The following is a 26,723-nucleotide window of genomic DNA, read 5'->3' on the forward strand; positions in this document are numbered from 1 at the left end:
TATACACCATTCCCAGATGGTAGGGCAAGGTGAGGGAAGATTATAGACTGAAAAATCATTTAGTTTACTATTAAATCAAAACGGCAAATATCTGATTAGGTTCTTGTAGCTGTACAGATAAAAAAAGAGGACTAACAAAGAAATGACAGAGAACCAAACAATGGAATAGAATCCTAAGTTTTTGTAGCACTTCATTTCCCTTATTCTACTTTTCACCTCTACTGTTAATAAAAGCATGTTTACGTACCTCCTCCTCAGTTACAGTATTAATTTCTCTAGGGCACAGCATGCATAATTATGTATTCACTAACACATACATTAAAATATGAATATAGAATATTTCATTTTTTAATTGCTCAGAAAGTTTTTGTCAAAGGAATAGACATAAAGGAAGAAGAGAGAGTTAAGGACGAAGCCCTGATGAGGACATAAGAGAAGCTGATTGCTGAGTCAGCGGGCCATGGAAAAACTGGCACCCAAACTGCAGGAGGTATCCCAAAGGTCCAAAGGTGCCCTTGGACTTAGCAAGCTGAAGAAGTGAGACATCTCAGTATATCCAGCAAGTTATCTTTTTCATGACCTCAGTCACAAGCTCAAATGAATGTAATCATTTGTCCCAGCAAGTTCAGCTAATTTAGTGAAGCTTTGAGGAACAGGTCTTCAGCTGCATCTCAAAGAAGGAAGAAAATGAAAATCTGCTGGGTATAGAGAATGCAACCTACTGTCTATTTTCTAAGAAACTTTAAAAATTCATTTAAAACTGATTCAAAATAATTGTGATTTAAATTCTACCTCTATAATATCATTTCAAGAAAATAAGACACATTAAATAGAATGGTTTTCTAACAGAATAATTTGTAACTGACAGTAACAAAGTCTTAATTTTCTCCTTGCAAGCTTAGATTTTTCAGTCTTGTGATAGAATCTGGGTTTTCTTTGCTTTATTTATGTTGGTCCCTGGTGTCTGTGTGTTCTGAATTGCAGGTTGTTGCTCTGAAGCAGAGCTAGAAAAGCCTAGAGGCTTTTTTCCCACACCACGGTATCTACTGGATTATAGAGGAAGACTGGAATGTTCTTGGGTGCTCAGAGTTTCACCAAGCAGTATGGCAAAATTTACCATTGAGTATCTGTCACTCCTGGGGTCTCCTGTGTGTCAAGACTCAGTTCTAATTATTTATGAAGAAAGACACAGTAAGAGAAAGACGGCAGGTAATCCTTCCTGGCATATAAACTTCGTGCTAGGAGTCTTGGTCCATGTAGGCAGCTTATGATCAGGAATGAGTCTGACTTGGTAATAATGTTACCAAAATGTTGATCCATGTAATAGGAATGCTTTTTCCCTTGTAAACACACTTAACATTTTCTTTATTATTATTATTATTATTATTATTATTATTATTATACTTTAAGTTCTGGGTTACATGTGCAGAACATGCAGGTTTGTTACAAAGGTATACACGTGCCGTGGTGGTTTGCTGCAACCATAAGCCTGTCATCTACATTGGTTATTTCTCCTAGTGCTATCCCTCCCCTAGCCCCCCACCCCCCAACAGGCCCCAGTGTGTGATGTTCCCCTCCCTGTGTCCATGTGTTCTCGTTGTTCAACTCCCACTTATGAGTGAGAACATGTGGTGTTTGGTTTTCTGTTCTTGTGTTAGCTTGCTGAGAATTATGGTTTCCAGCTTCATCCATGTCCCTGTAAAGGACATAAACTTATCCTTTTTTATGGCTGTATAGTATAACATGGTGTATATGTGCCACATTTTCTTTAACCAGTCTATCATTGATGGGTATTTGGGTTGATTCCAAGTGTTTGCTATTGTGAAGAGTGCTGCAATAAACATACGTGTGCATGTGTCTTTATAGCAGAATGATTTATAATCCTTTGGGTATATACCCAGGAATGGGATCGCTGGGTCAAATGGTATTTCTGGTTCTAGATCCTTGAGGAATCGCAACACTGTCTTCCACAATGGTTGAACTAGTTTACAGTCCCACCAACAGTGTAAAAGTGTTCCTATTTCTCCACATCCTCTCCAGCACCTGTTGTTTCCTGACTTTTTAATGATTGCCATTCTAACTGGAGTGAGATGGTATCTTATTGTGGTTTTAATTTGCATTTCTCTAATGACTAGCGATGTTGAGCTTTTTTTCAAATGTTTGTTGGCCACATAAATGTCTTCTTTTGAGAAATGTCTGTTCATATCCTTTGCCCACTTTTTGATGGGATTATTTATTTTTTTCTTGTGAATTTGTTTAAGTTCCTTGTAGATTCTGGATATTAGCTCTTTGTCAGATGGGTAGATTGCAAAAATTTTCTCCTATTCTGTAGGTTGCCTGTTCACTCTGATGAGTTTCTTTTGCTGTATGGAAGCTCTTTAGTTTAATTAGATCCTATTTGTCAATTTTGACTTTTGTTGCCATTGCTTTTGGTGTTTCAGTCATGAAGTCTTTGCCCATGCCTATGTTCTGAATGGTATTGCCTAGGTTTTCTTCTAGGGTTTTTATGGTTTTAGGTCTTACGTTTAAGTCTTTAATCCATCTTGCGTTAATTTTTGTATAAGATGTAAGGAGGAAGGGGTCCAGTTTCAGTTTTCTGCATATGGCTAGCCAGTTTTCCCAGCACCATTTATTAAATAGGGAATCCTTTCCTCATTGCTTGTTTTTGTCAGGTTTGTCAAAGATCAGATGGTTGTAGATGTGTGGCATTATTTCTGAGGCCTCTGTTCTCTTCCATTGGTCTATATATCTGTTTTGGTACCAGTACCATGCTGTTTTGGTTACTGTAGCCTTGCAGTATAGTTTGAAATCAGGTAGTGTGATGCCTCCAGCTTTGTTCCTTTTGCTTAGGATTGTCTTGGCTATACAGGCTTATTTTTCAAAAGCATTTCTATACACCAATAACAGACAAACAGCCAAATCATGAGTGAACTCCCATTCACAATTGCTATAAAGATAATAAAATACCTAGGAATACAAGTTACAAGGGATGTGAAGGACCTCTTCAAGGAGAACTACAAACCACTGCTCAAGGAAATGAGAGAGGACACAAACAAGTGGAAAAACATTCCAAGGTCATGGATAGAAAGCATCAATATTGTGAAAATGGCCATACTGCCCAAAGTAATTTATAGATTCAATGCTATCCCCATCAAGCTACCATCGGCTTTCTTCACAGAATTAGAAAAAAAAAATCCTTAACATTTTCAAGTACTTTGAATTGAGAAAGCAAATATACTTAAGGTTGAGTGTGTGTGTGTGTGTGTGTGTGTGTGTGTGTGTAGGGAGGGGGGAAAAAAGGCAAGAGGGCTCAACTTCTTCAAACATAGTGGAACCATGCCAGAATGCTGGAAGAATATATATTGTAAAAGAGCAAGTCAGAAGATGGTTAAAAATAGAGCAGGGGAGGAAGGTGAATGAAAAAATAAAGCAAAATACATTAAAGGCTTTTAAAGTGGCAGGATTGAAAAGATTTGGTGAAAACATGCCAGCCCTCATTTTTAATTTCATGTACAGAGAAACCTCTTTTTGTTCAACAAAACAAACTTGCTTCCTCCTGTTTGCACAGGTGTAATGAAAGCTTTTTGGCTTGCAGTAAGGAGGGATGTGGGAGGTGATTGAAATAATTTGGTTAATGGGGAAATCTGGAAAGAAATTGGTGTATGTCATTGTCCATGTGTGTGGTATATATTTATGCTTGACTCTGAAGTGCATAGAGGTCAGAGAAACTGCTCTGAGGGTGGGGTTGTTTTCTTAGGATAAACTCTGAGAGATCAAATCACTGGGTTAGAAAGCAAAAATGTTTGCTTAAAGAATCTTTCTTTATGATTACAACCTAATTTAGACTACAGTGACACAATTAATTAGCCTAACTGCTTGGCACATTTTCTCCCTAGAATCAGATCACCTCCTCCATCCCCTTTGATTAGAACTGCTCCAGGGCTTCTTGCAGCTAGAATAAAATTCACACTCCCTGGAAGACTGCCTCTCCATCAGCTCATGGGTTCCCAATACCTCTCATTCTTACCTTGGGGCCATTGTCTATTCCCAGCACTTTGAAGAGCTCCTTCTCATCCTTGTGCCTCATGTCCTTCAATTCTTGATGGAATGTCACCTTCTTAATGAGACCAACCTTGACTGATGTAAGTTGCATCACGCCCCTGCCTCCAGACTTCTCAGTTCCCTTTTCTTAGAGCACTTATTATCTTCTAACACATGGGTCCCCAACCCCCGGGCCGCAGACCACTACCAACTCGTGGCCTGTTAGGAACTAGGCCACACAGCAGGAGGTGAACAACGGGCAAGCATTACCACCTGAGCTCTGCCTCTTGTTAGATCAGTGGCAGCATTAGATTCTCATAGGAATGTGAATTGCACATGCCAAGGATCTAGGATGCCTGCTCCTTATGATAATCTAGTGCCTGATGATCTGAGATGGAACAGTTTTCATCCCAAAACCATCCCTCCCACTGTTTGTGGAAAAATTGTCTCCCACGAAGCCAGGTGCCAAAAAGTTTGAAGTCCAGGGTTAAAAGATTAGAATCTAACACATTATGATTTTTTCATGATTATGGCTTATCTGTGTCTTCCCTATTGAGTATGAGTTTCATGAGAGCTGGAATTTTTGCCTGTTTGTATCAAGAAGCCTCAGTGCCTAGAACAGTGCCCAACACATAGAAGGCACTTCATAAATAAATGAACAAGAGAATAGTCACCTCCTGAAAGAGGGCCTCTCAGTCTAAAGCAGCATCATCCATTCCTTCCCACAGTCATTGTCTATTACATTGGCTTTCATTTCATTAGTAGCTTTGATCTCTCTATGAAACCATCTTCATTTACCTGACTAAAATGAAAGCAGCATCATCCATTCCTTCCCACAGTCATTGTCTGTTACATTGGCTTTCATTTCATCAGTAGCTTTGACCTCTCTATGAAACCATCTTCATTTACCTGACTAAAATGAAAGCTTCATGAGAGCAGAGACCTTTCTCTCTGTTCCCTTCTGTATACTTCCAAATGAGGTCAACACCTAGGGACTCGGACCGTTTTCTTTTTCATAAATTTTTGCTGAGTTTGTTTTTTGCATGAAGTTAAATTACTCTTCAGAAAGGCTAACTTAATTTTCACTGCCATTAGCAGTGCCTAGGATCTTCTTTCACCATGCCCAGAACCTAATATGTCAATTTAATAGGCAATTTTCCTTTAAAAATAATCATTAATGGAGATAATTTCTTTTTTGCTTTTATTTTTTTGTTTGTTTGTTTTAAGACTGTGTCTCCCTATTTTGCCCAGGCTGGTCTCAAACTCCTGGGCTCAAAAGATCCTCCTAGTTCAACCTCCCAAATTCCTGGCATGTGCTACTGTACCCAGCTTGTTTTTTTAAAACTAATTGCCATTATCTTTTGTCCAGTTTTTAAATTTGAGTATTATTCTTTTTATTGCTTTATGAGCTTTATATACAAAGATATTTTCCTTTGTCATGTTTATTCTTAATGCTTATTCTTAATGTTGTTATAAGTTTATTCTTAATGCTTTCCTTTGTCATTTATTCCTAATGCTTATTCTTAGTATTGTCATTTGCTTTTGTGTTGTTTATTATGTTAATGTAAAAATTTTTTAATTTAGTTGTTTAAATGTATCCATACATGTCTTTGATCTTTGATTTTTAATTCATTTCTTTCATGCTTAAAAATTTATTCTGCATTCTGAGGTCAGAATCTTTAATAAAAAAACTTTTAAAATCATGCTGAAATATATTTTCTCATATGGCAAAGTGACTCTATACCTGCTTCCTTTAAAAAAAAAAAAAGTCTTTTTCTTCCCAATTGATAGCACTATTTCAATAATATACTATATTATTATACAGAGAGACACATTTTCTGGGGAAACTTGCCTTTATCATTATTACCTATTGAAAACCATGCTTAACTTCATTGTAGATTACCTGAGGAATCCCTATAATTTTCCAACCTAGCATTTCTTTAATTTTTGAAATTGTCAGCTTGAACTTTGTGGAATTGTTCTGTCCCTTCAGGTTATATCTAGGATAAGAGCAAGACTGTAATAGAAATATTATTCTTTACTTAAGTTGTATAGCATTCTTTACTATAAAATGCTATATTTCTTCCTGTTAAAGGTAGCAATTCATTTAAAAGTTACATTCACTTCTATTTGCTACAAATAAATATTAGGTCATTCTTCAAATAGTATTTCACCATTGTATACTTTAAAATGCCAACGAATGCTTTTTCTTCTTTTCTCTTTCTTGGCTCTAATCTCCTCCTTCCTTTCATCCCTACAAGTATTTGTGAAGAACCTACTATGGACCATGGACTGAGTCATCTTGGTTCTGAGGATTCAGTAGTGAAAAAAATAAAATTTTCTGCCCTTACCAAGCTTATATTCTACCAGGGAGAAAACACATAATAAGATAAAATATATGCTATCTTAAATGGAAGAACTAAGGAAGAAAAACTGAAATGGGAAAGGAGAAAAGAAGTATCTGGGATGTCAGTGCCACATAGTTGTATGTAGTACAATCAGCAGATATCTCTCTGAGCAGGTGACATTTAAATAAATGTTAAAAAATGATACTGAATTATTCTTAGTTTAGAAGAGTTTGATCCTAAGAAACTCACAGGTTCTTTCCACACATGCTTAATCAGCCCTCTGAATCATTTTAGAATTATGATTATAATTTTCCCTTCTATCTTTGACTTAGGTTCTCAAAGCAATCAATAAAAAACTGACTATAGGGAAATAATAAATTTTCAGGTAGAAAATGTTTTCCATCATAGATCTTCATGGTGAGGTATTTTTAATAAGTAGGTTACTTTTCTAGGAGAAAAAGGTCACATCAGTCATTTTAAAGATAAAATAATTTGCTACCTACTGTCCTTCAGGAAGCACTGCAACATAGTAGATAATGATGGATATTGGATACATGGACCCAAGTTGAAGATCCTAGCTTCCCACCTGACTAGTTTGTGGCATTGAGTGAGTCACTTATGTTCTGGAGTCCCGTTTCATCATTTTACAGAATGGAATCAATTCCTACCTCGTGGGTTAAATTAATTGCTCGGCCTAAAATACAGAAACTGCTGTAAAATTTTCATTCTTATTTTTTACTAGAGTTCACTTTTTAACCTAGGTGGATTACATGGAAGAAGACTTTACTCAATGACTTTCATGAGTCCTGGACCGCTGGTGAGGGTGACATTCCATGCCCTTGTACGAGGTGCATTTGGTATAAGCTATATTGTCTTGAAAGTCCTAGGTATGTTTGGTTATTTTATAAACTTGTAAAGGCTAAAGAAATCAATATTACTCTATTTAGGAATATTTCCAAACATATACAACATTTTGAAAGAAATTATGTTTCTGTGGGGAAATGAGTATATGTTTGAAAGGAAAATCTACTTAAGTCACCTAAGATTTGATCAGGTCCAAAAGGGAAACTGCTCAATGGATAACTTGATTGAATTGTATATGATTTCTGAAAATGGCTAAGATATGTTCATTGCAAGATAACTTTTTTCTGTGGTTGCAATTTTATACCACAAAGAATGTTTTCTGTAGCTGTAAATTCTTGTGGCTCAGAAGATTTGGGTTCTAAATCTTAGCTGGCTGATTAGCCCTGGACAATTTATTATCTCTGATTAGAATTTTCTTTTAGTGATGTAATAAAAGATTAGAGTAAGTTTTGAAAACAAACTACACAAATATTAGATTCTAGTATTATAAATGTAAACAATGTAATTCAGAGTTGTCAGATTGAACTTTAGAATATGTAATTAGTGAGATTTTTTTTTATTCTTGATGTAGACAACTGAAAGCTAGTTTCCCCCCTTGGCACCTAAGAGCATTGCTGAGAATATGTTTTTCTAGACCTGTGTATACTGTATATTTGGAAAAAGTTAATTAAGTAATAAAGCATTTATATCATATGAAAGTTTTCTCTTGGAAGAATATATTAAGAATACTGCTTTCAGATGGAATTAGGCAGTTAACAGGTATTATCTATAGCTGTGTCCTATAATCTTCCATAGACCCTAGGCTATGTCAGAGATCATCTGAGAGATGTGTTTGTTTCCTATACCTTTTGAATATTTAAGATGGAGAAAATTTTCAGTGAAACCAACCACCTCCTAATAATTACTTGTTTTCCCAGGACAATTAGGGAACAGAGCTGTTTACCTTGATCTGAAAAGGCATATAGGAAGCCTGTTAAAAATTGGTTTTATTCTCATTTTCTCTGCTTCCTGTTCTTTTAGGTCCAAAGGACAGTAAAATAACCAGACTTTCCCAAAGTTCAAACAGAGAGCACTTGGTCCCTTGTGAGGATGTTCTTCTGACCAAGCCAGAAGGGATCATGCAGATCCCAAGAAATTCTCACAGAACTACTATGGGGTAAGGAAGTCATGATTATTATAATGGAAGAAGTGTGTGGAAAAAATTGCTTGACTGACATCAACACTTGGTATTTGCTTAAAACATTATTCTTCACCTTTTTTCCAAAAAGAATAGACTCTTAGGTAACCCCTAATCTATGGCTTTTAATATGGAAACAAAACAAAACAATATAAGAATGTCCTTGTTTATCAATTGTACTTTCTCAACAAAATAGACCATGTATTAGCAAAGTGAAAAGTCAAATCTTTACAAAGAATGTTGGAGGCTGATATAATGTATGTAAAATATTTGGGTACATAGTAGATACTTAATAAATGATGTGTGGGAGTTTGGGGCAAATTCTGGCACATATAGGTCCTTCAGATCTTATAAATTTTCAATCAGAATTTAAAACAATACACACAATTGGTCAGCCATTCATAATGTATGAACTTTATAAATTTTGGCAAATTACGTATTAGATAATAAAGTTGATATAATTTAAAGTACAAATCTTTCTCTCTCACAACCATAAGGAAACAGACACAAAAAATAAGGCTCACTGGGGGTCAATAACATTGATGCATTAATTTCTGAGCAAAATAACTAACAATATATTCTGTTTAGAAATAATTTCTGACTTTGTTTCATCTATGCCATAGTTGCCAATGGAGATTAGTAGCCCCTTTAAATCACATCATTCAGCTTAATATTATTAACTTCCCGATGAAGCCAACAACTTTTGTCTGTCATGGTCATCTGCGTGTTTACGAAGGATTTGGACCAGGAAAAAAATTAATAGGTAACTGATTTCCCATGAATCTCTATGCTACTGATTTTTCTCTGATGAAACATGTTTAGATTGTTTCATATTCAGTATGTGGCTTACATGTGACATACACTAGTCTCTTCTTATAGGATGTTGAAATAGACTTACTGTTAAACTTGTGTCAGATTTAAAATTAAGATATAAAATCTCCTCAGGTTTAGTTAAAAACAAAGTCCAACAACATTTCTTACATGGATCATACCTAGATTAAAATTGCTCAGAAATACTAAAAATAAAGAATGAATGAAGCAGTTTTAGACAAAAACACAAGAAAATTAAGACTATAAAATTAATAAGGCAAAATAATCACAGCAAAAGGCATTACATGAGTTTATCAATTGGTAGTAGTTAGAAGCCTGGTTACTTTAATTTAAACTCATTATTTTCTTTTTTTTTGGCACAAATCGTTGTTTTTATTTAATTTGGGAAAAACATCTTTACAAGTTGATAAATACTAGAATTGTCAATGAGAAAAATGCTACTGAAATACCTATTTTTCTCTTTGATGGCAGAATTTCCTAAATATTTGCATTTTAACATATTTTATCTCATACATTAGCTGACATTACTTAGTTGTATATGGATCTATTCTTAATAAAATAAAGAGAAAAACATAAAGAGAGGAAAAGGATTATTAAATTTGGTATTACAATTGTGTAGAAGTTTCCCCATCATAAAATTTCTTTTTTTTATTTATTTTATTTTATTATTATTATACTTCAAGTTTTAGGGTACATGTCCACAATGGGCAGTTAGTTACATATGTATACATGTGCCATGCTGGTGTGCTGCACCCATTAACTCGTCATTTAGCATTAGGTATATCTCCTAAAGCAATCCCTCCCCCCTCCCCCCACCCCACAACAGTCCACAGAGTGTGATGTTCCCCTTCCTGTGTCCATGTGTTCTCATTGTTCAATTCCCACCTATGAGTGAGAATATGCAGTGTTTGGTTTTTTGTTCTTGCGATAGTTTACTGAGAATGATGATTTCCAATTTCATCCATGTCCCTACAAAGGACATGAACTCATCATTTTTTATGGCTGCATAATATTCCATGGTGTATATGTGCCACATTTTCTTGATCCAGTCTATCATTGTTGGACATTTGGGTTGGTTCCAAGTCTTTGCTATTGTGAATAGTGCTGCAATAAACATACGTGTGCATGTGTCTTTGTAGCAGCATGATTTATAGTCCTTTGGGTATATACCCAGTAATGGGATGGCTGGGTCAAATGGTATTTCTAGTTCTAGATCCCTGAGGAATCGCCACACTGACTTCCACAATGGTTGAACTAGTTTACAGTCCCACCAACAGTGTAAAAGTGTTCCTATTTCTCCACATCCTCTCCAGCACCTGTTGTTTCCTGACTTTTTAATGATCGCCATTCTGACTGGTGTGAGATGGTATCTCATTGTGGTTTTGATTTGCATTTCTCTGATGGCCAGTGACGGTGAGCATTTTTTCATGTGTTTTTTGTCTGCATAAATGTCTTCTTTTGAGAAGTGTCTGTTCATGTCCTTCGCCCATTTTTTGATGGGGTTCTTTGTTTTTTTCTTGTAAATTTGTTTGAGTTCATTGTATATTCTGGATATTAGCCCTTTCTCAGATGAGTAGGTTGCGAAAATTTTCTCCCATTTTGTAGGTTGCCTGTTCACTCTGATGGTAGTTTCTTTTGCTGTGCAGAAGCTCTTTAGTTTAATTAGATCCCATTTGTCAATTTTGGCTTTTGTTGCCATTGCTTTTGGTGTTTTAGACATGAAGTCCTTGCCCATGTCTATGTCCTGAATGGTAATGCCTAGGTTTTCTTCTAGGGTTTTTTATGGTTTTAGGTCTAACATGTAAGTCTTTAATCCATCTTGAATTAATTTTTGTATAAGGTGTAAGGAAGGGATCCAGTTTCAGCTTTCTACATATGGCTAGCCAGTTTTCCCAGCACCATTTATTAAATAGGGAATCCTTTCCCCATTGCTTGTTTTTGTCAGGTTTGTCAAAGATCAGATAGTTGTAGATATGCGGCGTTATTTCTGAGGGCTCTGTTCTGTTCCATTGATCTATATCTCTGTTTTGGTACCAGTGCCATGCTGTTTTGGTTACTGTAGCCTTGTAGTATAGTTTGAAGTCAGGTAGTGTGATGCCTCCAGCTTTGTTCTTTTGGCTTAGGATTGACTTGGCAATGCGGGTTGTCAACCCGCAAGGATTTTGGGTGGTCAACCAACATTTCTGGACACCATGGGATACATGGGACTTTGGGAATTATCTCAAATCTTTCTAAGACTCAGTTTCCTCATTTGTGAGCGGAAACACCCCACCACCATGCACACTATGGTCTATGAATTCCCAGTTTACTTAATCAAGGATACCAATGCGTAATGAAGTAAAAGCCCAGAGAAAGAGGATGTATGGCTTTTTGCTGGCCTTTGCCTTCCTAAGAAGGGCCCAGATACAAGTGTCACTCTCCATGCAGGTAGGGTCCTCTCAGAGTGGGTAAAAAAGCCAATTGCTAAACTGCTGTCTTTTTTATTCTTCAGATTTACAATACCATCCTAGAAGTAAGTGCATTAAGAATATTTGTGTTTCTATTTAGGAGAATGTTGATGAGCACTGAGCTTTCTTGGTTCCTAAGCCAATTCAGCACCAAGAAGACCACAGCTTCTTGTGGGGAGACTGCAGTATCTATGAAAATGATGTATACTTCTATCTTTCTTGCCCTACAGAACACCTGTTACCATGCACTGCCTCATGAGGTTGTTTTGAGAATTAAATAAGAGAAGGCATGTTAATCAATACTAAGAAACCAAGCTTGCATTTTATTTGGATTAGAAATATCTATTATGATTCCTATTCTTAAAATTGTGCTGCTTGGAGGAGTTTAGATTGTCTCCCTATTGCCTCTTCTATGGGTGAAAGGGCACACAAAGATTGGAAAAACAAAGAAATAAAGAAGGGGACAGAGAAGGAAGAGTACATTAGCAATGTCAATTATTACTTATAATGTTAATCAACTGTATATCTGTTCTTTACTTAGAATTAATTCATAAAACATACTATTTTCTATTTCTTTCTCCCCAAAAGTTTTATGACTCTATTTCAATTCCTCTAAATAAGGTTTACAAGCTCTGGGGTATAGGGAAGGTAAAAAAATATTTCTCTTCTACCCATCCAGAGGAACAAATCCTGTGATCAGAAGTTTAGAACTTATAGCCCAACCTCTGGGTAGGGGAGAGGGACTGGAAATTGACTTAATCAGCAATTGCCAATGATGTGATTGATCATGTCTATGTAATGAAGCCCTCATAAAACCCCAAAAGGAGAGTTCATAAAGTTGGGTTGGTGAACACACGGAGGGTGCTGGGAGGATGGTGTACCCAGAAAGAACGTTGATGCTCTGTGCCCAGTCTCCATATCTTGCCCTATACATCTTTCACTGGACTGTTCCTGAATTATATCCTTTGTAATAAATAGGTAAACACAAGTAAAGTGTTTCCCTGAATTTTGTGAGTTGTTTTAGTAAATTATCAAACCTGAGGAGGGGATCGTGGGAACCTCTGATTTATTGCTGGGCAGTAAGTAGCAATGTGATAACCTGGACTTGCAATTGGCATCTGAAGTGGGGAGTGAGGGCAGTCTTGTGAAACTGAGCTCTTAACCTGTGCAGTCCGTGCTAACCCAAGGTAGATAATGTCAGAATGGAATTGAATTGTAAGATACCCAATTGTTGTGGGGGGAAAAATCCCATACATCTGGTGTGAGAGGTAAAGTACCGAGAGTAGCAGTAGTTGTAGTAGAGATAGAGATTTTTCCTTTAGTTGGTGTAGAGAAGTTTGTTTTTTGCTTTTTGCTTTTTGTTTTTTGTTTGTTTGTTTGTTTGTTTTTCTCAGACCATCTTAGCTTCATTCGCTGGAACTCTGGCAATGATACTGACAAAAGACATATTAAAAAGAGAAAAACTGAATTTTATTAACACATATATCATGCATATATGGGAAAATTCAGTGGTGAGTAACTCAAAGAGGTGATTAGAACTTGGGCTTATATATCATCTTAACAAAAAGAACAATAAATAAGAGAAGTGACAAAATAAAGGAAAAGGACTTTGAGCTTCTAAAGGCAAAGGACTTTGAGCTTCTAGGGGTGGCATATTGTAGGAAGGTGAATATATTGGGGACAGTTGTAGAAAATAAAAGTTACTTTAGAAAGATTTGTTATGTAGATTCTTCTGGTGCCATCTCTGGGCTGATAAGAGTCGAGATTTGTCTCTAATTAAGAATTGTTCTGCCCTTCCTAGTGGAGATAGTGGGAGGGCAGAGAGTTTTTCTTCTGTCTACATTTTATTTTCAATTGCTTTCTGCTGAAAATAACCCTTGTACCAGGATGGTATACTCTCAACCACCTCAGGGTTAAGTCAATGCTTGACCTCAGCAGATTATTTGATGAACATTTGACAGAACCAAATAGGATTTATCCCAAGAACACAAGGAAAATTGAATATTAAAATGTATTGTATATTAAGATTTTCTACTGTAAATGAGAAAAAATAGATACAAATTATATAGCAATTGTAATCTTAAAACCATAGCAGTAAAATGTAGAAGATATAATGGAAAAATTACTTCAATTACATTTAGTAATAAAAGCCATACGATAACTAGGAATAACCCTAAAATTTGAGATTTATTATTCAAACTATGAAACTTTATTAAGGTGCCTGTGTGGCACACAAATACATATAAACACACAAAGATTTGCATAGATAAAAGTACCATGTTCCAAAACTGAAAGATATAACTCATATTAATTCAACACAAGTTAATTTAAAAATATATTTTCCAATTAAATCCCAATGGAATTTTTTTTTCTGGAGGGATGAAGAGGAAATTAACTCCGAAGTTTATCTTGTAAAGTAAATAGCACTAGTTGAAAATCTCTTGGGGAAAGAATGGCCAAATGGTTAAGGTAGAATTGCTCTATCAGATATTAAAGTATACTCTAAAACCACGGTAATTAAAACTATCAGAAGAAACATGTGATTGAAAATAGATTAGAAGGGGCCCTAGAAAATTTAAGACCATTGTATGTGGTTAATTTGGCATTACCACTCAGAAAATGTATAAAATTATTCTTCACATCACACAGTAGCTGATAAAGGAGTTAGTTTACCTAAGGCATTAAAAGTGGAAAATATTGGTAGTTAACCATATGGAGAAGGACTTTCTCATATAAAAGTAGTAGAAGAAAACAAATTAATAAGTTCCTGTGTAATTAAAAACTCTTCTGCATCCACAGAAACAAAACTAAAAAGCAAATACATGGGATTTTCAACTATGCTGAGAAAAGTCTGAAGTAATTAATATAAGAAGTGTTTACAGATCAATAATAGAAAAGCTAAAATCTGTAAAATAAATTTATAGACCCTAGATACCTTTGACTTAGTCTTGATTAAAGTTAAACCAGAGGTCCTGTGCCTTCTGTTTTCTACTTTTTTTTCAAAAGAATGACACACTGTTGACCCAAGTGCTTTTGAGAACACAAAACACAGGATTAACCATTAGCCTCTTTTGATAGATAAGAAAGGTTACTGAATATTTACATACCAGTTACTACACAATCTAAATTAAATCTCTTGTTTCTTGTCACAATGAAATTGATCCTCTGGCCATCTCTTTACTAAAGAGGGCAGAGTTTTCCTGTAATCATGGAAAGCATACTAGTTCTTAGGATCCTTGATTTGAAACCTTGAAAACTATGAGTGTTACAGCAAACTACATTTACTAGAATGTTTGTTTCAGAAAATATTGTGTATGATCAGTTAAACTTAGAGGTAGTTTTGAAGCAAATTATCACCCTTATGATAATTCACCCATGACTATGACCATCTTGATCTACCTCTAGTTAACTCGAGTATAAAACACTGAGGGATTTTCTTTAGAATTAGGGGATTCATAATATGAAAAAATTATTAAGTACAATAAATAAGGGTCTAACCAATTCCAAATTACAATTCAGAATCACTGTTGTCCATGACATACCCTACTTTTAAAAATGACAAATTAAGAGGTGAAGCCAGCTGGGCTTCTGGATTGGGTGGGGACTTGGAGAACTTTTCTGTCTAGCTAAAGGATTCTAAACACACCAGTCGGCGTTCTGTGTCTAGCTAAAGGTTTGTAAATGCACCAATCAGCACACTGTGTCTAGCTAAAGGTTTGTAAACGCACCAATGAGCACTCTGTAAAAATGCACCAATCAGCGCTCTGTATTGAGCTAAAGGTTTGTAAATGCACCAGTCAGCACTCTGTAAAAACGGACCAGTCAGCACTCTGTAAAATGGACCAATCAGCAGGATGTGGGCGGGGCCAGATAAGGGAATAAAAGCTGGCCACCGGGGCCAGCAGCAGCAACCCGCTTGGGTCCCTTTCCATGCTGTGGGAGCTTTGTTCTTTCACTCTTCACAATAAATCTTGCTGCTCACTCTTTGGGTCCGCGCTACCTCTATGAGCTGTAACACTCACCACGAGGGTCTGCAGCTTCACTCCTGAAGTCAGTGAGACCACAAACCCACCCGGAGGAACAAACAACTCTGGATGCGCCACTTTTGAGAGCTGTAACACTCAACTGTGAAGGTCTGCGGCTTCACTCCTGAAGTCAGCAAGACCATGAACCCACCGGAAGGAAGAAACTCTGGACACATCTGAAGGAACAAACTCTAGACACGCCATCTTTAAGAGCTGTAACACTCGCCGCAAATGTCTGCGGCTTCATTCTTGAAGTCAACAAGACCAAGAACCCACTAGAAGGAATAAATTCTGGACACAAAATGAGCTGAGTGAGAAATTTATAGACAAATACATAAAAAATATAATATTTGGCCTTTTTAAAACAAATGAGAAAATTTAACTGCTAAATTGACAACAATTTTGAAGAATGATTATACTTGTCAAATGTTATATAACATGTATTTTCATCTCACTGAGGTATAACTTGGAGTATGTTTTCTAGAGAAATATTTTTCAAAACTAAGTTCATAAAGTTGTACTGGGTGTCTCAACTTTTAGCTATACTTATATTATTAAAATAAGCTTTATGTATGTGCAGAGATGTTAACACACTAGATTCATTCAGCATTTTTATAGTGGCCAAAATGGAAAATAGTCTAAATCTTAGTCTAAATAATTAAGAAAAATATAATATAAATTATAAATTATGCAGCCATTAAATAAAATATTGTCACATAATTTTTAAAATAAAACACCTGTCATACTGAGTGAGAAAATCAGGATGAACTATATAATTCAAATTTGTTTAAAAAGTAAATGAAATACAGGTCTAAAAAGATCAATATGTTTAATTGGACATCTTTAGATTATAAGATTATGAGTAATTTTTTTGAAATTCTCTAAATTTTTCCCAGTGAGTAAATAAACATTTCTAATTTTAAGGCTATAAATAGGGAAAAGAAGGAGGAAAAATATGTCTTGTTCTATAAGCTGAAATGGATTCATAGTGGAGCAGTTACAGGGAGCTTCATGACAGTATTCAAACCATTTAGCAGCCTGCCTCACACACCAGATGAGATTACATAATCTTCTGAAGGGTGCTTTGGAAGTCTTAGGGTAGTGGGAGGTTGAAGGAAACTGCTACTACCAATGCCCTTTTTAAGTCACGGGGCCTCCGGGTGCGGTAGCTCATGCCTGTAATCCCAGCACTTTGGGAGGCCGAGGTGGGCGGATCACGAGGTCAGGAGATCAAGACCATCCTGGCTAACACAGTGAAACCCTGTCTCTACTAAAAATACAAAAAATTAGCCGGGCGCCTGTAGTCCCAGCTGCTCGGGAGGCTGAGGCAGGAAAATGGCGTGAACCCAGGAGGAGGAGCTTGCCGTGAGCCGAGATCGCGCCACTGCACTCCAGCCTGGACGACAGAGCGAGACTCCATCTCAAAAAAAAAAGTGGTTTTTAAGAGACAGGTTCTCGCTATGTTGTCTAGGCTCAAGTGCAGTGACTATTCTTAAATATGATCGTAGTGTATTACAGCCTTGAACTCCTGGGCTCAAGCAGTCCTGTTCCTCAGCCTCCCCAGTAGCTGGGACTACAGGCTCACGCCACAGGTCTGGCTGTTCTAAGAAATACTGTCTAAAATGTTTCATTTTGACCAACTAATGGGTTTGACTTGTGTGGCAATTACTGCAACTTGCCTGTTATAAATTTGGCCACTGTGGATAAATGAAGGTTATATGTAGCTAAAGCTCAAATATACTTGCTAAAAATATTATATTTCAGTTTGGTGACAGCAATAACCTTTTAGTTCCCTGAGGACCCAGTCTTAGACCATGTCACCTTTTCTTACAACATATAGTTTTTAAAAGATGTACCTTAGTTATTCCGACATCATAAGAACTGGGCATTGTGTCCTAGTTGATTTAGAACTACTGTCTTAAAACTGCTTAGACTCAGGAATAGGGAACATCCAGCTCTCTATTCTAATTGGCTTTTATTCAGTTATTTTTCCCATTTTTATATTGATATAGCAGAAATTTATAATTTCAAACATAAGAATTTTTTACTTTGCTCAATAATCTTTGTCTTGATGAATAGTAAGTTTTTTTGTGGGGGGACAAGGTAAATTATGTGAAAGAGATTCACTTTTATGAAAATCTCTTACGATTTTCACATATAATGTCATTTTGGCCATGAAGAGTTTTCTTTGAGATACTCTTTTTGTATTTCTGGTAAGTCCATTTTTTCCCTATTTGTTATGTTTTTGTTCAATTTCTTGTGCTTCTTTTGTTCAATATGTATGTTTTTGTTCAATTTCTTGTGCTTTATTGGGAAAATTTTGTTATTGAATAAGTAAATTAATAGATTGTAATTCTTTGTTTCATTTGTCAGCTTTAGGAAAGGACAAAAATATAATATTTAAAATTCTGACTTCTGTAATCTGTGGAGGCCTCATGCTAAACCTGTATGAAGTACAAGATTGAGCAGATTTTTTTTAACACCTAAGCATACTCTTTATTTTTCTGGATACTTGGAATATTGCGACAATACAGTCAGAAATTTTTATCCCTAGCATAAAAGTTTCAAGTAGCTTTTCTCTTTTGGAATTCACTTCCTGAATGTACTAATATCAAGAATAATTTGTCCTTTTTTTCTTTACTTGTTTGATTAGTTCATATGTGTTAGTTGTAACCAGATTATTGAAAGATACGCTTTGTCCGTCATCCTGTGGTTTGAGCAAAGGCGCTAATAGCATTATGAAAACGGGTAACTATTGCAAATTATAGAAATTGGATATCATAGAGAAACATTTGCCATTATATTTAATTCTGAATATTTATTAGAATTCCCTCAGTACTGAAGATTAATCCATTCACACTCATTTTTTTTTTAATCAGCCAGCAGGCTTTGCTTTACTGCCCATTTTACCTTTTGTTTCTTTTTTTTTTTTTTTTGGACATGTTAATTGAAATACAATTTGGGAGGCATTTCCATTAAAAACATTTTACTTAATTTTAGTATGATAATGTAAGAAGTGTTGGAAAAAGAAAACTGAGAAGAAATTTGCATCGAATTTAAGTTATGTAAGTATATCATAAGGGACTAACATAAAATAGAAAAAAATCTCACATTTAAACCGAGAATTATTCAGACCACCAACAAATTGTTGTAGGAATATGCCAGGCACTGTTCAAAGAAATGAAGATTGAGCAATGAACAAGACAGTCCCTGCCATAGTAGCGCTTACAGTCTAGTAATGGAGATCGTCAATAATCATATAAAAATATATAGTATATTAAGTTACTGTATTAGTCCATTTTCATACTGCTATGAAGAAATACCTGAGACTGGGTAATTTGTAAAGAAAAAGAGGGTTAATGGACTCACAGTTCCACACAGCTTGAGAGGCCTCATAATCATGGTGGAAGGTGAAAGAGGAGTAAAGGCACATCTTATGTGGCAGCAAGCAAGAGAGCATGTGCTGGGGAACTGCCTTTTATAAAACCATCAGATCTTGTGAGACTTATTCATAATCACGAGAACAACATGGGAAAAGCCCACCCCCATGATTCAATTACCTCCTACCGGGTCCCTCCCCAGACACATGAGGATTATGGAAGCTACAATTCAAGGTGAGATTTGGGTGTGGACACAGCAAAACCATATCAGTTATAAAGAAAAAAATACAGTGTGCAACAAAAATATATAACAGAGGAAGCTTGTTTACTTCGATGGAGGACAGGGAAGGGAATCAAGGAAAACTTGGATTTCTCTTTTTTTAGCAAGACTCCATGGAAGTTATTTATACTCACTGTCTCCCCTTTTGCCCTCTCGTTTTTCTTGAATTTATCCTCATATGGCTTTATTTTTTTCCAACCATTTCATGGACACTGTTCTTGCTGAAGCTATCAATGACTTCCACAAGTCCAGATTTGGTAGTCCCTTCTCAGTCGTGACACAGACGAGCTCTCCCTCCTCAAATCTCACTTGTTTTGGTCTCCAAAAAAGGAGAGCTCACTGCTCTCCTTCAGAGTCTTGGCTGGTTTTTCCTCATTTTCTCTATCACTGTCAGTTGAGGTATCCCAGGACCCAGTCTTTGACTCTCTTCCTTTCTTTACCTATACTCCTTCCTTAGTGATCTCACCCATTCTCTAGCTTTAAATACCATCTATACAGTGATAACTTCCAAATTTATATCTCCAGTCCCAGCTTCTTTATTGAACACTAGCACTGTATATCCAAGTGCCTCCCCTTCCACTTGGCTATCTAATAAGCATCTCAAACTTAACGTGACCAAAATTGAACCCTTGATTTCCTACCCCTGCCTCCAAGCTCTTCCTCCACCAATCTTTCCCACCTCAGTAGATAGCAACTCCATTTTGCTAATTAATTACTCAGGTCATTAAACTTGGTCAACCTTGACTTCTCACATTCCACATCAAGTATAGCTCATCAGTAGGTCTTTCAGTAAAATAGAGCTAGAATGCTACTGCTTCTGAACAATTCCACCATAATGTTTTGGTACAGCCTTCCTTTAGCCAGTTTTATGTGTAATAGCCAAAGTGATCATTTTAAAATGAGTAATTGAGATCATGTTTATAATCCAATGTTTTCCTAACTCATTCATAGTAAAAGTCCTTATAGTGCCTACAAGATGCTATAGGATCTGGCTCTTGACTATCCCTATGATGTCTTCCCCTGCTACTTTTCCTAGTGCTCACTTCATACCCAGCCATGCCAACCTTGCTGTTCCTCAGCAAGCATGCCCTCTGCTATATCCCTGAAACCTATAACTATGCGTGGTAAATAGTGCTCAAGAATTGTTTATTTGAATAAAGGTAATGACATTTCAGCTAAGACAGAGTAGGAGTGGAAAATAAGGAGGTAGCTCCTTAGCTGATGAATGGGTTAACAAATGTGTCTATTTTGCTTAGGCGAATCCTCCTGCCTGAGAGCTAATGTATGAGTAGGGGTTAACTCAGGTAAGAGACTCTTATTACATATATTCATTCTGTTTTTCAGATAAACATAGAAAACCTTTAATGTAGACATGTTTTTCGTGACAGAAGAATTATAATAGATTTATATACCCCATGTGTGAGGTTTATTCAAGATCTGACTCATTTTGTGTTCTTAAGATTGCAGATAAAACATGCTATGAGAAATTATGATATGTCTATGTGAATAAGAAATATAGAGCCATTATAATTTATATGAGGTAGTTAGTAGCATGGAAAAATGGTCACAATAAATTAGATAGGGGAAAAATGTTGTAATGGTATAAAATGGAATACAATTTTTTAAACATATACAGCATAGAAAGACTTTGCAAGATTTACATTAAAACATGAATATTGGTTGCTTAAAGGAGGGACTATAGGAGGATATTTTTTTTGAGACAGGGTCTTGCTCTGTTCAGGCTGCAGTGCAGTGGTGTGATCATGGTTCACCGCAGCCTCAACCTCCCAGGCTCAAGTGAACCTCCCACCTCAGCCTCCCAAGTAGCTGGGATCACAAGCACACACCACCATACCTGGCTAGCACTTTTGTTTTTTTTGGTAGAGACGAGATCTTGCTGTTACCCAGGTTGGTCTCAACCTCCTGGGCTCAAGCAATCTTCCTGCCATGGACTCCCAAAGTGCTGGAATTACAGGCGTGAACCACCATACCCAACAAAACTTTTTATCTCCTCCTTTGGACTCCATTTTTGAAACTTTCTATAATGAGCATATATGCATTGCTTTTATAATCAGAATAAAGAAATATGTTATAAAAGTTTAATTGGGTGTATTAACCCTGAATGTTCTTATTCTATATTCCATGAGAGGAAAAATTAAATACAATCATAGCCTTGGGAGATTGCTTGGTGCCTTAGCAAACCGTTTCTGCCTGGACTCACAGGGGTACTCTGGGAGGGCAGCTAGAGGTACTGGGAAAAGGCCACATGGAGAAGGAACTCTCCAACTGAACTTTGTAACAATTTGAACTGATCAAGAAGCCTCCTGGCCAGAACTCAAGGGAGGGTGTTAATCTGGTGTGCAGACTCCACAGGCAGGAATAGAAGGAAAGCCATACTTGATTTCGCAGCTGGGAGGTGGGTAGCCTGGGACAAATTCTCCAGCTCTGCTCACCCACTGCCTGGAAACAGACTCAGTGCTTTTGGAGAGGGCATGGTGGAAGTGAGACAAGCCCTTTGGATTGTGTGGAGCGGGGTGAGGTCTGTGACTGTCAGCTCTCCCCCAATTTCCCTGAAAACCTGCATGACACAGCAGAGACAGTCATAATCCTCCTAGGAATGTAACTCCATTGACCTGGGAACCTCACCCCAATCTCCCACAGCAGCTGTAGCAAGACCTGGCCAAGGAGAGTCTGAGCTCAGACACACTTAGCCCTGCCCCCACCTAATGGTCCTTCCCTACCCACCTTGGTCACTGCAGAGGGCATATACTCTTGGGAGTTCTAGGGGCCCGCGTATCACCTGTTCCTCCCCATTCGACCACAGCTGGTGCTCTCTGGAAAGTGCCACCTCCTGGCAGGGGGCCAACCAGCACAAAAATAGTGCATTAAACCACCAAAGCTAAGAACCCTCACAGAGTCCATTTCACTCCCCTACCACGGCAACCAGAACAGAAATGAGATAAACAGCAATACAGTAATAGCAGGGGACTTTAATACTATGCTGACAGCACTAGACAGGTCATCAAGATAGAAAGTCAACAAAGAAACAATGGATTTAAACTGTACCTTGGAACAAATGGACTTAATGGATATATACAGAAAATTCCATCCAACAACCACAGAATATACATTTTATTCAACAGCGCATGGAACTTTCTCCAAGATAGACTCCAAAATACGATAGTCCACAAAACAAGCCTCAATAAATTTAAGAAAATCAAAATTATATCAAGCATTCTTTTAGACCACAGTGGAATAAAACTGGAAATCAACTCCAGAAGGAAACATCAAAACCATGCAAATACATGGAAATTAAATCACCTGCTCCTGAATGATCATTGAGTCAAAAATGAAATCAAGATGGAAATTAAAAAATTCTTTGGGCTGAATGACAATAGTGACACAACCTATCAAAACCTCTGGGACACAGCAAAGGTGGTGCTAGGAGAAAAGTTCATAGCCCTAAACGCCTACATCAAACAGTCTGAAAGAGCACAAACTGACACTCTAAGGTCACACCTCAAAAAAAACTAGAGAAACAAGAGCAAACCAAACTCAAACCCAGCAGAAGAAAGAAAATAACCAAGACCAGAGCTGAACTAAATGAAATTCAAACAAACAAACACATAATACAAAAAATAAATGAAACAAAGCCTGGTTCTTTGAAAAGATAAATAAAATTGATAGACCATTTGTGAGATTAATCAAGAAGAGAGAAGATTCAAATAAGCTCAATTAGAAATGAAACAGGAGATATTACTACTGATACCACAGGAATACAAAAGATTATTCAAGGCTGCAATGAACAGCTTTATGCACATAAACTAGAAAACCTAGAAGAGATGGATAAATTCCTGGAAAGATACAACCCTACTAGCATAAATCAGGAAAAATTAGGTACCCTGAACAGACCAATAACAGGCAGTAAGATTGAAATGATAATTTAAAAATTACCAACAGCAGAATTCTACCAGACATTCACAGCAGAATTCTACCAGACATTCAAAGAATTGTTACCAATCCTTTTGACACTATTCTACCCGATAGAGAAAGAGGGCGCTGTCCCTAAATCATTCTATGAATCCAGTGTCACCCTAATGCCAAAACCAGGAAAAGGCATAACAACAACAACAAAAAATACAGACTGATATCCCTGATGAACATAAATGCGAAAATCCTTAAAAAATACTAACTAACTGAATCCAACAACATATCGAAATGATAATCCACCATGATTAAGTGGGTTTCATACCAGGGATGCAGGAATGGTTTAACATATGCAACTCAATAAATGTGATATACCACATAAACAGAATTAAAAACAAAAATCACATGATCATCTCAATAGATGCAGAAAAAGCATTTGACAAAATCCAGCATCGCTTTATGATTAAAACTCCCAGCAAAATCAGCATACAAGGGTCATACCTCAAAGTAATTAAAGCCATCTATGACAAACTGACAGCCAACATAATACTGAGTGGGGAAATGTTGAAAGCATTCCCTTTGATAACTGGGACAAGACAAGGATGCCCACTCTCACCACTCCTCTTCAACATAGTACTGGAAGTCCTAGCCAGAGCAATCAGACAAGAGAAAGAAATAAAGGGCATCCAAATTGATAAAGAGGAAGTCAAACTGTCGCTGTTTGCTAATGATATGATCGTTTACCTAGAAAATCCTAAGGACTCCTCCAGAAAGCTCCTAGAACTGATAAAAGAATTCAGCAAAGTTTCTGGATACAAAATTAATGTATACAAATCAGTAGCTCCTCTGTACACCAACATCAACCAAGCAGGGAATCAAATAAAGAATTCAATCCCTTTTACAATAACTGAAAAAAAATTAAATACTTAGGAATATACCTAACCAAGGAGGTGAAAGACCTCTACAAATAAAACTAGAAAACACTGCTGAAAGAAATCATAGACAACACAAACAAGTGGAAACACATCCCATGCTCATGGATGGGTAGAATCAATATTGTGAAAATGACCATACTGCCAAAAGCGATCTACGAATTCACTGTGATCCCCATCAAAATACCACCATCATTCTTCACAAAATTAGAAAAAAAAGTTCTAAAATTCATATGGAACCAAAAAAGAGCCCAGATAGCCAAAGCAAGACTAAGCAAAAAGAACAAACCTGGAGGCATCACTTTACCTGATTTCAAACTACAGTATAAGGCCATAGTCACCAAAACATCATGGTAGTGGTATAAAAATAGACACATAGACCAATGGAACAGAATAGAGAACCCAGAAATGAAGCCAAATACTTACAGCCAACTGATCTTCAACAAAGCAAACAAAAACAAAGTGGGGAAAGGACACCCTTTTAAACAAATGATGCTGGGATAATTGGCTGGCCACGTGTAGGAGAATGAAATTGGATTATCACCTTATACAAAAACCAACACAAGATGGATTAAGGACTTAAAACCTGAAACTCTAAAAGTTCTAGAAGATAACATTGGAAAAACCCTTCTAGACATTGGCTTAGGCAAAGATTTCCTGACCAAGAACCCAAAAGCAAATGCAATAAAAACAAAGATAAATAGCGAGGACCTAATTAAACTAAAGAGCTTTTGCATGGCAAAAGGAACAGTCAGCAGAGCAAACAGACAACACACAGAGTGGGAGAAAATCTTCACAATCTATACATCTGACAAAGGACTAATACCCAGAATCTACAACTAACTCAAACAAATCAGCAAGAAAAAAACAAACAATCCCATCAAAAAGTGGGCTAAGGACATTAATAGATGATTCTCAAAATAAGATATACAAATGGCCAACAAACATGAAATATTGTTCAACATCACTAATGATCAGGGAAATGCAAATCAAAACTACAATGTGATACCACCTTACTCCTACAAGAATGGCCATAATCAAAAAATCAAAAAATAGTAGATATTGGTGTGGATGTGGTGAACAGGGAATACTCCTACACTGCTGGTGGGAATATAAACTAGCACAACCTCTATGGAAAACAGTGTGGAGATTCCTTAAAGAACTGAAAAGTAGAATTATCATTTGACCCTGCAATCCCACTACTGGGTATCTACCCAGAGGAAAAGAAGTCATTATATGAAAAAGATACTTGCACACTCATGTTTATAGCAGCACAATTCGCAATTACAAAATTGTGGAACCAACCCAAATGTCCATCAATCAACGAGTGGATAAAGAATCTGTGTGAGAGAGAGAGAGAGAGAGAGAGAGAGAGAGATAGATAGATAGATAGATAGATAGATATGGAATACTATTCAACCATAAAAAGGAATGAGTTAATGGCATTCACAATAACCTGGAAGAGATCGGAGACTATTATTCTAAGTGAAGTAATTCAGGAACAGAAAACCAAACATCGTATGTTCTCACTCATAAATGGGAGCTAAGCTAAGCTATGAGGATGCAAAGGCATAAGAATGACACAGTGGACTTTGGGGACTCAGGGGGAAAGGGTGGAAAATGGGTGAAGGATAAAAGACTAGGTTAGGATGCTGTGTATACTTCTTGGGTTATGGGTGCACCAGAATTTGACAAATCACCACTAAGTAACTTACTCATGTAACCAAACACCATCTGTTCCCCAATAACCTATTGAAATAAAAAAAAAATAAAAACAATGATGAGGGTAAGATCATAAAGGAGGTAAGGAATCTGTGATATAGGGTTTGACTTGGCTTTGGTTAACTGATATTATGAACACATAGGAATATCCTTGCTGCTAAACATTGTCTGGTAAGTAGTGTACTCTAACTTCTGTCATAACATACGGATGTTAATGACCTGATTCTGGTTGCTTTATACTGATATATGGACTCATATGTCAGGAGCAGGAGAGACTTTAGTAAGATTAGATAGTTGTAAATAAGGAGGTGGCTCTTTATTCGATTAATGGGTTAAAAAGACATCTGCTTTGCTTATGAGAATCTTTCTAGCTATTTGAAGTCTGTTCATTGTTATTCTTTCTATATATTTTATGTCTTTTAGACAATGTATATATTTTGTCTTTTTTCTTTACTGGATTATTGCATTGTGATTAAGGTGATAAGATTATAGATAAAGTAAATCAGTATTTAGGTGGCCCCAATGTTAGGCTATATAATACCTACAGCATTTGGAATAGGCCCAAAATGTCACTTAATTGCTCATTTTTCTTTTCTCCTGACCCTATGAACCTTAATATCCTTGTTTTGACTACCTTTGAGTGATCCAAATTTCCTTAACTTGTAAGTGTTAGAAATTTGAACTGTATGTGCTGTGAGGCTAAATTTTAGGAGCTTCAATATCATAAATGATATTGAAGTTATGTTTTA

General features: G+C 36.5%; 2 protein-coding genes across 4 annotated transcripts in view; one reads left to right on the top strand and one right to left on the bottom strand.

The window, feature by feature from the left end:
- Nucleotides 1-26,669, top strand: part of OVCH1 (ovochymase 1) — a 71,954-nt gene extending 45,285 nt beyond the window's left edge. The window contains exons 22-27 of the mRNA XM_063593132.1: nucleotides 985-1,209; nucleotides 7,151-7,276; nucleotides 8,274-8,409; nucleotides 9,054-9,193; nucleotides 13,113-13,219; nucleotides 18,734-26,669. Coding sequence (XP_063449202.1) covers nucleotides 985-1,209; nucleotides 7,151-7,276; nucleotides 8,274-8,409; nucleotides 9,054-9,193; nucleotides 13,113-13,219; nucleotides 18,734-18,793 — 794 coding nt within the window. The 3' untranslated portion in view covers nucleotides 18,794-26,669. The remainder of the gene's footprint in view (nucleotides 1-984; nucleotides 1,210-7,150; nucleotides 7,277-8,273; nucleotides 8,410-9,053; nucleotides 9,194-13,112; nucleotides 13,220-18,733) is intronic.
- Nucleotides 1-26,723, bottom strand: part of LOC130540669 (uncharacterized) — a 104,666-nt gene that overhangs the window by 34,734 nt on the left and 43,209 nt on the right. The window lies entirely within an intron of this gene.

This window comes from Pan paniscus, chromosome 10 (genome assembly GCF_029289425.2).
Source record: "Pan paniscus chromosome 10, NHGRI_mPanPan1-v2.0_pri, whole genome shotgun sequence".
NCBI classification, from domain to species: domain Eukaryota; kingdom Metazoa; phylum Chordata; class Mammalia; order Primates; family Hominidae; genus Pan; species Pan paniscus.